The sequence below is a fragment of the Styela clava genome, chromosome 6 (genome assembly GCF_964204865.1).
Source record: "Styela clava chromosome 6, kaStyClav1.hap1.2, whole genome shotgun sequence".
Lineage (NCBI taxonomy): Eukaryota > Metazoa > Chordata > Ascidiacea > Stolidobranchia > Styelidae > Styela > Styela clava.
Window position 1 is genome coordinate 14,335,231 of NC_135255.1, and position 14,224 is coordinate 14,349,454.

Genomic DNA, 14,224 nt, shown 5'->3' on the forward strand with positions numbered 1-14,224 from the left:
ATTGAAGACGATTAAATTAATAAATCAAGACATTTTGAATATCCCCCTATCGGTCTTTGATTGATTACTTTGCACAAGTGAAAAATCCTTTTTCGTTGAAAAAGTCGTTTCTTTTAACAAGTGGCGTAATCACGGCGACTGTTCCGCGTGGATTTCGAGGCGGTGAATTTGTATTTTTGATTTACTAGTATACTTTATAATTATTTTTATTGTATGAATTAAAATTGTACTATATGGGATTTTATATCAGATATCGAGATTTTTGTAACGGCGATAACGAGTTCGGAAGATTGCAAAAATATGTATCAAAATTAAATACATCAGGCAGCTTATCTCATATTTTTATGTCCACATATCGCCGTGGTACTTTAGTTTAGTAATACTTTTATTTTGACGCAAGAAGTCGCAATCGCGAGTTACGTTGCACACAATTAAATTAATATATAAGGACATTTTAGAATCTCTTGGCTGTCATGGATTGAAAATCATACGCTTAAATAGGCGGCTCTTTTAACGAGCGTGTAATCGCGGTGCTTGTTGCAGACGGCAAGGGAAGTTCCGACTTTGACACCCCACCCCCGCCCTTTTTTTTTCTGGCTGCGCGCCTGAACTTGTGCCTGTTTATTTTCGTATTAAATTATAAACAAAAACCCTGCAAAGTCATTGCGTGAATCCTGAATGTTATTTCGAGTTCAAATGATGATTTAATAAAATCGGCAATAATGGCAATTCTACTAGTCAAATGATAATTCCTTGTTAAAATTAGAAAAAAATTCGCACAATAGCCCGTTACCTTGTTTTGCATTTCTAATTTTACGAAACGGCGTTAGTGCGCTTTATGCAGAACTAGGAATTGAAACAATAACCTAATAGGACTCCTCAAATTTGTTATTTTCTGTTTGTTAGCAAGAGCCGTGGGCTAATTCTCGCGGAATTCAAGAAATTGGTTCAGTGACGCGCAACTTCCGTGTCCGAGCAAAGCAGCCTAGGTAATCGATATATGACAGGGGTGGGCAATTACTTTCCTGAGTTGGCCGGATGCGGATAACAGACTTGGTTACTGGGCCGGATGATCAAAATTCAGTATGGTCAGAAACGGTTATTTGCAAATACCTAGAGTTCTAGACACAATGATCAATGGGCCGTTTTTACAGGGGCTGGCAAATTACGGCAGCAGCGCAAAGAAAGTTGATAGAAAAAAAGCTTAACAGCTGGGCTAATGGGCTAGGATAACGTTAATAATAAAGATAGCACAATGTAATAATTGCGATCATGATGACCGTATTTGATAAATAGATTATTCAAATCAAAGAGAATAAATGATGCGCATTCCTGTCGTTTACGAACAAAATTACTGTAACTTGGGATTTAGAAGGCAAGTGTTATTTGATTGATTTTATTTTGTCGTCGTGATTATCCATTTGTTGAAATTGCCGACTATTTCACCGTTGATGGTTTTTCTGTTGCGCAAAATATTCAGTTCAAGACTATTACGAGAATTAAAAGTGTCTTGCCATATCAATTTAATATATAATATAATTAATTTAATTATATATTAAGAAAAGGAGCGATCTTGGTCATTTGATTAATTTGAGCCACTTGAGATTGTATTTTTAAGAAATCACCATTTGCAAAATTCCAAGGTCGGTCATAAAATCCCACGAGTACAATTCATTACGATAAAGTAAAAGCATTGCAACTTTGAAATAATGCGGCGATATGGCGCAGCACAAACACATATTTGGGAACCGCTGGGATTTGCTATAGTTTCCGATCCGATGAAAAATACCGAAATTTTTGGGATTTACCAGGTCAAAAATAGAGTTTTGAAAACGAAATTTATGAAGTTCCACATTATGTTTTGTGATATATATTTATATCTTATGACTCCGTTCCTTTCTTACAATAATCACTTCCTCATTTTGAGTCGCTAATTGGATTTGCGGATTAAATTTTTAGTTTGTATTTAGTCTCTCGTTTCATATGACCACACAATAAGGAGGTTTGCACACTTCACGCACAGTTCTAAGGAAATCCTTTTCTCGACGTCCTCATAATACAGGGGTAATTCACTGTAATATAGTTTACCGATATATTACTGATGTTCACGTCTTAAATACCCATGACATGCCCCCCCCCCCCCTGTACTAGACAAAAGTAAACAAAATGTATTGAGATATCCACGAACCCGCGCGTAGCAAAATGCAGACCAAACTGCTGATATGTCAGGAGCTGGCGTTTTGAATTATTGTACAGAAATTATTCAGATGGTTTTATGTTTATATTCAGGGCTGATAGTACGTGTGGAATTACAATATTTACAATTGCGGACGATTTGTTGTTTTTCCGATCTCTTCAACGATAATTTTTATGCATGAAAACTATAGCCTAATTTCAGCACGAACAAGCGGGCCGTGATTTGCCCATCCCTGATATATGAGTAGCAAAATGACATGCTAATACTTAGAGAATGAAATCGACAGGTTATTGTTACGTGACGATACACGGCGCGGCGTTTTCGGTAGGCGATCCAAGTTCGCCCCCCCCCCCCCCAATTATGGAAAGTGTCCGCCCCTGATTTGAACCCACGACAATTGCACCTGCATACTATTGCACTTATGGACATTTTTTTATTTTGCGGATGTTTGAACCCATACTAACCCTAACTCATGTGTCTTAGCACCCGCATATAGATTGAACCCGCGGATATACACATGGGTTCTAATGTCCGATCACCGCGAAATATAGCCTACAACGGGAGTTTGTTTGCAAACCCAATCGTGCCTGTAGTCACGTGACAAAATATGCTACGTACACTAAACATTTCTGATTCATGCATGCCTGTTGTTCGTTCATGGTGTTTATGTATTTACCATACTTCGCAGAATAGCTTATCTCTATAAGATATTGCATTTTTGTGGCGTTACTTTCAATGCAGTTAGAAAATATATATTGTGTTTGTGGACGTAAAAGCGTTGCATCAACAAAATGAGCGATGAGTACGAACCGCATGCTGTTCCTGCCAGCGCAATACAATCCAGTCAACCAAAATCAACAATCATAAAGAAGGGAAACACAAGAGCAAAGAAAGGGGTGCGATATGTTTTTAACAGTAATCATTTAGTATTAAGTTTTTCATGTTATTTTTCAGCGTAACTAGCTAATACAAGAAATCAACAATGCTTTTCAAATTTATTAATTTATGGTTTTTCTCAGCCAATTTTAGTACAATTCAGTAACGAAACAAAATGCAAAAAAAATTGCAGTACAATCTTCGTTTTTTTAAGTTAATATGAAATTATTCTGATCTGATGCTGGAACGATTCTCGCTAGTGAAGAGTTAGGATCAAACTAAAGTGGAGCAGCCCCAAATCTAATTCTGTTTTTGTTGAATATTAATTTATAATAGCACCGTAAAATGTAAATTTTTATATTCAAGGTTGAACATGAATGATTATGGCATTTAATTCATTATTATTACAGTATTATATGCGAAATATATTCCTAGCATTCATTTTTAAAATCTGTAAGTCAGTAAGTGGAGAGAAAAATACAGGCTATGAATATTAACCTTATGAGCTGTCTAATTTATATATTTTTAATTTGTGATGGATCTGCATGTTTTACTTAATGCAGTAATATTGGAAATATATTTTGCAATTGTTTGGCAATAATCACATACAACATAGATATCTTGTGAAAAAAGGAGATAATTTCTCATAAAGAAAGATTCCATTCCGGTTTTTACTTATAGCAGGATGAAATCACCATTTTAATATATTTGTTTTGATTAAGCTGGGCGCAAAGAAAACTGGTGGACTTGGGGCTCAACGGGTGAAAAAGATTGATTTTTCTGAACTTGAAAAAAATGCAGAAGAAGCAGACAAAGCTCAAATGCGACTTTCTGTGTCATCATCTGGGAGTGATAAAAAACAAAATGAAAAATTAACGTAAGATGGAAAAATTTTATTCTTTATTCAAGATTTTTTTTTTATGAAATTTGGATCAGAATAGTGGTCAAAACCCTTTGATTGAAAGTAAAGAGAATTTTGACACAAGAGTTAAACTTACCGACTTCTAAGAGATCATAGATTTATTTCTAAAACACATTTGTCTGTTTACACAAAACAGAAAAGAACTGCATATATATCGCTTAAATAATTCTCTGAAGTAGCATTTATTGAAATTATATCTAGCATATGTATTTTGTTATGTATATACAAGAGTGTATAAATGGAAACTAGCCTTTAGTCAAGTAGATTGAATGAAAGTATTTCGTGAAATTGATGGTGAAGCTCTCTTTTATCTTGTAACATAAAAATCTGTTTTTTTATTTTATAAGATTTGAATCTATTATGTCTTAGAAATTTTAGATTTCACTCATAGTGCTGCTTTGTATACAATTTTTTTTCTTTGGTTAAAATATTTGATATTGAGATTGATATTTTTCAATAGTGATACATCAAGAAGACTGGCCTATCAAGATATAGAAAAACAGGAGAAACAGGTAGACAAGAAACTGTCAGCAATGGATGACAGGAAAAAAGAGCAAGCTGTTAGACTCGGAATGGGAATGGGAAAAGTCGAGTGAGTTGTGAATCATTCTTATGCATAAGGTTTGTGTTCTACTGCACACCACTTTTTCAGAGAGTCGTTAAACCATTAGTGGAAACATTTTTTCCTAATTGGCCCTCATTTGAATTAGTGCCAGAAAGAGGAAAGAAATCATCTTACAGGCCTTTTGGTAGGTGGTGACTTCAAATTGGGCATTTGCTCTTATAAAAAGAACTCAAGTTTGATGTTACATGGGCGTGCAGGATGTATATTAATAATCCAGGCTTTCAAATGCCTTACTATCAAGAGCTGATTGACTTTTGAAAATGAAAATATTCTGCTCATAGTTTAGTTTTTTCTACCACATCATAAAAGAAGCTTTGACTCTTAGTATGCGATCATAAATCTACAATATCAAGGTCCCTGATTTCATGTTTTGCATGGAGAAGACGTTAGGCAGTTTGCAAGTTGTCCTGTGGTGGTGGTGGTGGGCAGGGATGGCCAATACCGAATAGTTCACTATTTCGAATACATTCGAAATTATTTTTTTCGAATATGAAATTTCGAATACTTCGAAAATAAAATCCACTAATTGAAGCTTATCTAAATGTATGTAGGAATTTCCATACAATAAGCAATGGAATAACTGCTATCTACAAGTTACAACCTAGCTATATTACCAGGCATTTCATATTTGCAGATTATTGCAGTATATATTTTATATACCATGAGTCATGTTAAAAGAATTAAATTAATACGACAATAATGGTATCGATGATGGATTTGAATATTTGCCTAACACAAAATCATCCTAGTAAAATGCCCATACTTTTAAATACCAACCATTATCCAAATTATTTGTGGAAAAGCGGGATAAAGTATGAGGCATTTTTCCGACTTGTGACAATTTTTTCGTGAGTACAAAAATACTAATCAAAAATTAATTATATTTGGGAACTTTACCACACATTTCAAGTCCGCAGATCGCCGTTGTATGTTTGAGTAATAATACTTTTATTATTTCATAAATAGGAAAATAGGAATCAAAAACTATTTATAATCTGGTAGTTTATCACCCATTGTAAGTCCACAGATCGCCGTTGTATTTTGTAAATACGAAAATAGGAATCAAAAATTAATATTATTCGCGAGTTTGCCACACAATATATGTCCACATATGGCCGTGATATTGTGCCGAATATAATTAGTTTTGATTCTTATTTTCGTACTCACGAAAAATTGTCACGAGTCGGAAAAAGAGTTAATATTTTATCCTGCTCTTGGGAACTAATTTGGAGAATGGTTGCCATTGGTTTGTATTTAAAAGTATGGACTTTTTACTAGGATGATTTTGTGCTGCACAAAATATTTGAATCCATGACCGATACCACTACTTAAAATGCCTTACCGTGTTAATTTAATTCTATTATCATAACTCAAATGTTGGTAAATCGGGCAGTTTACCACACATTTGAAGGCCACGGATCGCCGTTGCATTTTAGAATTATTAGTTTTATTATTTTGTAAACACGAATACGAAATTAATTATAATTGGGCAGTTTACCACGTATTTCATGTCCACAAATACCCGTTGTATTTGGCATTAATTCGCTAATAATTCTATATGTTTAGAACCAGATCATGTTAGTTTGGTAGAATCATACTCACAGAATTAACTATTTTTAACAATTGAGCGGTAAATTTAAGTTGTAAAGCGGCAATCATTTTGGACAACCTATTAACCCGAATGTTGAAATAATTTTGGAATGTGATAGGTACTACACTGTACTCCACGGGTTATTTCACAGCTGTTTTCCTGTCCCTGTCGTGTTTTGCTGAATCGGCAAAACGAAAGGGTCACAAATCACTTTATCTTGGTGGACGTGTTTCTCTTTAAAGTAATGATAACCAGCCTGCGATTAAATATCATGATTGGCAGACCCTAAGACCCAAATATAAGGTTACACAAATCATGCTTGAGAAGACTCATGCGAATAATAAGCAGGCCACATAGAAATTAAATATGCAAACGTGCAAATGTGTCGCAACACTATGCGACGTACGGTCGCGCAGAATATAAACAATCAAAGTGCCGATTCTATTTCATCGTCATTACGTGAGACAGCGTAAAAAGTCGTTTAAATATTCCCGTAAAACGAAACACCACGTTTACGGCGAAAAGTGGCTACTATTTGGAATTATTCGAAAATCAGCCGAAAAGGTATTCGAATACTTTGATATTCGAATACATTCGAATATTCGATTCGTTTTGGACAACCCTGGTGGTGGGTATAAAAACATTGAGGAACATTGAATGATTCTGATCATAGAAAATTCTTGATAGACAAATGGAACTAGTCTATGTTAGATTGCTCTCTAATTCTGCTTATCATTCCTATATATTAAAAGGTCGGAGATGATGAATCATGCTGGATTTTAAAAATAAGATTTCTTACCTATAGTAATTCAACATATTGGTTCATTATTAAACTCTGTATGTCTGAACAAGTCTGACCGTGGTCAAACGAAACATTACAGAAATATATTTGTGTTAGTGTGCAGCAAGGCTATTGAATCACCTAGTTTACTGTAGTTTAATGATCATTATTTCGGATAAAAATATCGGATTCGTTTAGGTATAATAAGAGTAACAATGCAATGATCCGATTAGTTGGGAGTGCTACGACCCCCAACCTAGAGACCAAGTTTAGCTCCATAATACTGATAAAAATATGAAAGGAAGCTTTGTTTGTTTTAGGGGTGTTTCCCATTCTATGAAAATTATGACAATTGATCAAACCTCTCCACAAGATGAACGACCGAGGAGGAATCGATATAGAGATGACGACATGTTTTTTGATGCAAAATCATCAAGAGAGTAAGTAATGACCTACCTACCCAATCACAGGATGTATGTCTAAATCAGATGTATATGCTTTTTAATGAAAGAAATGTTAGAAATGCTGAGATGATTTTTTTATTGACATATATGGCAGATGAGCAATTTTTTGTGTCAAATTTGCAGATTGATAATTTGTTATGTCTTTAGTGGCATGAATCATCAATTGCTACTAAACAACTAGCAATGTTGACTTTTGAATATCATGTGACTATTTTGTGCAATTGAACTTGGCATTTCCTTGTTCTTCAATTGTGATAAGTAGGTATGATTATTGGAATTGATACAATAACGAGTTTCCTATAAGGACATTTGGATCGAGAAGTTGAATCAACACATGTAATTGTGCCATTTGTGCCATTAATTTTCCTTTTTGATAATTATTTTCAACTAATGTTTTTTGAAATTCCTAATGTTGTCCACAAATTGCTTCGTCATATACCATAATCTTCCCAGAATACTAAAATGAAGACCAAGTAATGAACGTGAAAAATTTATTGAAAGAAAAGTTTTCTTGAATGGTGTTTTCTTAGTTTTATTCAGAAAAGTCCTCAATTTTTAAGATCAGTTTTATTTGCAAGCATTTTCAGTGGCAACTTGCTCTGCTGCTGACAAATAGATATTGTATAGTTCAAATGAATTTCATTGACAGTAAAGTATTTTTTTTTATCTCCCACTGGTATTTTCAGCCATTGGATGGATGATAATGACAGTGATGATGATAATAATACATGGAAAACACGAGATTTCAGTTACAAACAAACATTTTCTAAAAATGATACAAAAACAAAACCATCAAGAAATGATCCTCCTTCGTATTCAATCGAACCAATTAACGATCCTCATAAAAACATTTCTTCTGTTATTATATCAAACAATGCAAGAGATGAAAATGAAAGGTACTGTATAAATTATTATTGTATTGTATTATTGTAATCGTTTAATTATAACTCAATAGCTTTACATGGCTAGTTTGATGGCTATCACCCCAATTCTTGTGTTACATATGCCTCAGTTCTAAATATCTCGCTTTCGTGAGATATCGTGTGCATCTAACAGACAGACAAACAGACAGACAAATACCTATCAACAAACTTATCGATAAGTAATTACGTGCAAAATCACGAGAGAATTTGTGGCGTCTACCGTCAGAGCTGAAAGGCTTTAATCATCGCCACCACTAAATTATCGCAAAACTCAGACAAATACACTTTGGTCGGCGCTTGCCACTATCCGGAACTGCCTAACCTAATCGTCAAATTATTTGGCCTCAAAAGTCAAGATTATGCCCATCAGCCAACACATACATTAGGCCCCAGGGATGTCCAACCTTTTAATTCAATGGGCCGCATTGCAAACTTAAATATTTAACTGGGCCGCAAAACCACCTCTTAATACAATTTAATGGAAAAATTACAATATAAAACAAAACCACGTGAATACAGTTTATTTACATTATTACAACGTTGTAAATATTGTAATGTTTATATGTAGCTATACATAAAAAACACATTAAATTTAATTAATCAATATTAAATCAATGAGACTTTTGACTTTGTCTTCCAGCCATAATGTTTTCAATATTTGCATCGAAGGATGCATTCTTAATTCTAAGATGTCTATCAGTCAACCTGTTTCTTTCTGCAGTTTTAATGTTTTTCATGCTTGAAAAAAACTGCTCGCAAGAGTATGTACTTCCCCACATACATAATAATTTTCTGGATAAATTTAGAATTTGATTGAATTCATTTTTGAGAGAATGCAATTTCTTATAAAATGAAGGAAGTGTGTTCTCCCTGTGAAAAGTTTTTAAACCTTCCCGACTTTGCAGCTCAATCAGTTCAAGTTGGTACTCCACTGGTGCTTTATCATATTCAAATGAAAATGGATCACTAAACAATTTTAACTCAATTTCAATCTTTCTAAAGTCAGAAAATCTAATCGTAAACTCTCCAAGCAAATCCTCACATAATTTAGTATATTTTTCATAGTTTACAGAAAACTTTTTTTCTCTTTCAGATAGACTACGGAAGTGTACAATTTTACCAGCTTTTAGCTGTGCTATAAAAAGTTCCAATTTCTTTGTGAAACTAGTTATTCGCTCAAACATTGAGGAACATAATTGGTCCTTTCCTTGTAAATGCAAATTAAGTTCAGCTAATACTTCGGTGATGTCTACAAAGAAAGATAAATCATTCAACCATTCTTCATTTTCTAAAAAATCCACATTTTGCTTCTTTTTTTCCAAGAACACTTTTATTTCAGGCAACAATAACTGAAATCTTTTTAAGGTTGCTGCTTTACTGAGCCATCTAACTTTTGAGAAATATACTACGTCTTCATATTCACTGCCAACTTCGTCCAAGAATGCTTTAAATTCGCGATGATTTAAACCCCGTGATCTGATGAAATTAACAGCCTTGACAAGATCAGTCATCAAATGTTTCATATTTAGCTTTTGAGCACATAATTGTTGTTGATGTATCAAGCAATGGTAACTGAGAATCTCATGATCAACAGATTCTTTAAATAAACTAATAAAACCATTGTGTTGACCAGTCAGGGCAGGAGCACCATCAGTTGTAATTGAATAAATGTTTTTCCTATCAATATTGAATTTATCTAATGACAAATTAACAATCTCATATATGTCCTTGCCTCTTGTTGTGCCCTTTATGTGACACAAGTCCAACATTTCTTCAATAATATTGAAATTTTCATCAATTCCTCTAATGAAAATAACTAATTGTGCAGTATCACTTTGGTCAATACTTTCATCCAACGCTAAACTGTAAAGAACGCATGCAGATAATTTGTCCTTCAGTATGCCTTCAATATTATCACCCAAGTCATCAATTCTTCTGCCAATTGTCTGATGTGATAGACATGCTTCCTTTACTAAATTCACCTTGTCTGGACAGTACTCATTAAAAGAAATAACAATGCATTCTTTTATTAATTCTCCATCAATAAGAGGTTTTCCTTTCTTAGCTAATTTCTCAGCTATAAGGTAACTAACTTTTGTACATGTTCCACTTTTAACAATATGTTTTTGAAGATTAGCTTGTTGTGAGCTAATTGCCTTTGTCAATTCTTCAATTTTCGTTTTTCTTCTTTCTTCATTAAATGTCTGATATTCTGACTCATGTTTCGAAACATAATGACGTCTGACATTGTATTCCTTGCATACGCTAATCTTATCATTACATATAAGACATGTTATATTGCCAAATAACTCGGTCACAAAATATTTTTCCGTCCATTGGATATTAAATTTCCTCTTTTCTTCTGCTATTTTCCTTTTTTTAGTAATAGATTCCATGGCCATATAAATATAAAATTTTCATTACTTAAGATTATAGTTCTCTGAAAAAGAAATTAACCATTAATAGGTGTACTGAGCCGTAGTTTACTGAAAATGCATTTATTTCAACAATAAAGAAAATTTAAATGATTAAGCACTTACTTTTGAGAGATATAGTCTGCACACCGCCACAGCCAAAACAACACTGTCGAGAACAAAGACTTGCGAACGGCATGGCGAGTAGCTGGTGGCGGCGCACCAGAGCGCGAGAAAAAATACATACGGGAGTTTCAATTTGGTCGCTACAATTATTTTATTTATTAAATATAAAGTATTTTTTGACTAAATTACAATAAATATATTTTGACTAAATTACATGAAGACTCTCGTGCTCATTACTTCATAAATTTGCTAAAAAAAAATTTTTTAATGATTCGTTAGTGGGCCGCATCCAAACATTAAGTGGGCCGCAATGCGGCCCACGGGCCGCAGGTTGGACATCCCTGCATTAGGCAGTAATAGTAACATCCTCATGATGTATCTAGGCTCTATCAGGGTATCTCGACACGCGTCGACCAAAAAATGGGGTTGGGCAGCGGCGGGTATCTAAGTTTATATTAACACTTTTAAAACATTGGTTCTCGACCTGTAGTTAAGTAACATTCACAGTAAGAGTAATATTTCAGTAATGTAAGGTAAAAAAAAAGCGTTTCTGCCATATTTTAGCCACCTCAAAAGTCCGTTGTTGCAATAATTTAAAGCTTCTCGCTTACCACTTGAAAAGCCATGCCACTAGTGGTACACGTACCACAGGTTGAAAACCACTGCTTTATTCAATCTATAGATAAATGTTAATGTAGTATTGTATTGAGCGAATATCATAGAGTTTCTCTGACTGATGGTGTGAAAAACATCTAAAATGATCGTTTTCATCATATATCTGTCCTTTTGCAATCTCGTTTTTTATATATATCAAGTAGAAAATATGTTTGAGAGGCTCAATATTTTAAGATACCTACTTGAGCAACATTCAACACATAACATCAGATTCTATACTTGATTGTATTTTATGGTGTGTTAAAGTTGTATTAGACAGAATTTTTTGACATCCTTACTTATTGTTTGTAATTTGTAATGTTTTTCTATAACGTCGTTAAGCACCCTCATTGTTTTGATAGTTTGGTCTATGTAACCTTCTATCTTATTCCAACAGTTCACGTCAAAGAAAAACCCAATTAGTTGATAAATATTCTAACTCATCGGCAATTTCATCAGACATGTTATTTGGAGATCAAGACAGATCTCAGGTGAATCTTTATTTCTATTTTATTTATAAGAAAATACTAATTATACCTATGAGTTTGACTAAAGTCTCATTTGCTATGCTTGCCGTCGGACACTTTTTCATTAATTTTCCATGTCACACAGCATGAACAAGAACAAAGAATGAAGAGCTTGGAGGGACGATCTGCAATTTCTAGCGATGATTTCTTCGGAGGAGGTCAAAGTTCATCTTCCTCATCATACAACAGTCAAATGCCAGATTTAGGAAATTTAAAAGAAGGGGTCAGGTCTGTCGCTGGAAGAATGTCATCAATGGTGTCGGGCATTGCGTCTACCATTCAGGTTTGTATATATATATATAATTTAGTGGTTTTTAAGCCGCACCCCCTTTTCATAATTTGTCAAGTCTTGCGCCCTACCTAAAAATAACTAACTAACAGTAGGATTAAGAATCACTGATATAATTGCATTTTGTGTACTTGGTGATGATGCATTGGTTTATCAACAAAATTTTTTGTCTGTTTCTGGTTAAATATATTTCTTCATAAAAATAGGATGGATTCTCATTTTTCGATAACTCAAATTTAGCTAGCGACATGCTTTAGACCAGCCATATTTAAATCTGACTTGTGTCGATGTCAACATTTGTTTGGATACTTCATGAAGGGTCTCATAAAGCACTTGTGCCGTCTATGAGTGTGATATTGCATACAGCGCAAATCTCAAAATCCTCTTTACGGTTTTCAATGTCAAAATTTCATGTGAATGAAATTCGAAAAGAAATAGGTTTTTAGAATTTGAATATTCATAATCATGATTATTTTTGTTTACAAGCAAAAATTAGCTTCATGAACAACAAACTGGAACCATTCAATTTGCTTGGAAATAAAAATTCATTGCAAATTTGTAAGGCATTATTTCATTATTGTGAAACAATACACATATGACCACCATCTTGATTTTAAATACAATTCAGAACCACTGAGAGAAATCCTACAATTTCATATTGTTTTATTATTAAAAAAAAAATAAGACCATCTCTTTTAAGAATCTGTAAACATTAATTCTTTTTAGGATCGATACGGAACCTGAGTCGTGGTTGTGTTCAAGAACTATTCATTGTCGACACATTGCGGAAGTTGACTTTCAGCAATTTCAAAATTATAGTATATTATAAGTTCATGGACAAAACTTCATCAATATTAAAAAGCCAAAGGCAAGTTCTCTGAAGCCAAAATGGCAGCATTGGAGATTACATTAACATTGACTTTCAAGTCTGTAGAATTTATTACTAGAGAATTCATGTGTTCATACTACCTTCCAGAATGTTGTTAAAATTAATATGCATGCTGTGAAATTGCAGTCAGTGTAAGGCGTTTTGTTATAATAACTTGCAGTAAGTTTTCATGGAAAATAGAATATGGAAAAATAAATCATAATTAAGATTTAGTTGCTGGTTTGCCAACTAGCGAGATTTGCTTTTCATTGTTAATCTTTTGCAAGGTATAAATCCATGTACTATTACTGTTTACATTGTATGTTGGGGTTTGAGTGACCTGTTAACAAATCTGTCTTTCGTGGCCCTTGCTTGCAAGTGCAATGTCATTTAATGTGTTTATTCAAGTTACTACAGGTAACTTGTCATATTGTGTTCCTCCTTTTATGCTTTGCCCATTTTTGGTGTTGCATCTGTAGCACATTCCTTTTCTGACGTTACACACATATACCTGACTGAACGGCTGCATGGGAAACTTCTGCATTTGCTTAGTAAAATATATGCTGCAAATAATTTCTGTTATGTGCAAGTTATCATTTATTTTGAATTATAATAAAGGTGTTAAAAGAATGTTGGCTATCGATTCATTTTCAGAGGTGCCATTTCTATATGTATTGGAAGTGGATGTGGTTTCAAGCCTGGGCTCAATGATGAATGTCAGAGGTGTGAACATGGAAACATGAACAGGGACAAAGTTAAGAGCAAGTGATGCCCACTTGGGGTAGTATTCACTTCTATTATTGTTAAAGTTGTCTTATCTAAAATGTGACTGGTATGAATTCGTTTTTGCAATAGAACAGGGTGGTCTAAGGCAGTGATTCCCAAAGTGGGCGATATCGCCCCCCGGTGGGCGAAAACGATACAGAGGGGGGCGATTTCGCGAAACCCGTTTTTGTTCGGCGCATCG

The 14,224-nt window shown here is 34.0% G+C and overlaps 1 protein-coding gene across 1 annotated transcript; it reads left to right on the plus strand.

Moving 5' to 3' along the window:
- The first annotated feature begins 2,815 nt into the window (after window positions 1-2,815).
- Window positions 2,816-13,887, plus strand: LOC120330712 (ADP-ribosylation factor GTPase-activating protein 3-like). The gene is made up of 8 exons (XM_039397606.2): window positions 2,816-3,093; window positions 3,796-3,950; window positions 4,456-4,587; window positions 7,313-7,432; window positions 8,143-8,352; window positions 11,971-12,064; window positions 12,186-12,383; window positions 13,116-13,887. The coding sequence occupies exons 1-8, from the start codon at window positions 2,989-2,991 to the stop codon at window positions 13,131-13,133; spliced, it is 1,032 nt and encodes a 343-aa protein (XP_039253540.2). The 5' UTR covers window positions 2,816-2,988; the 3' UTR covers window positions 13,134-13,887.
- Window positions 13,888-14,224: the final 337 nt, after the last annotated feature.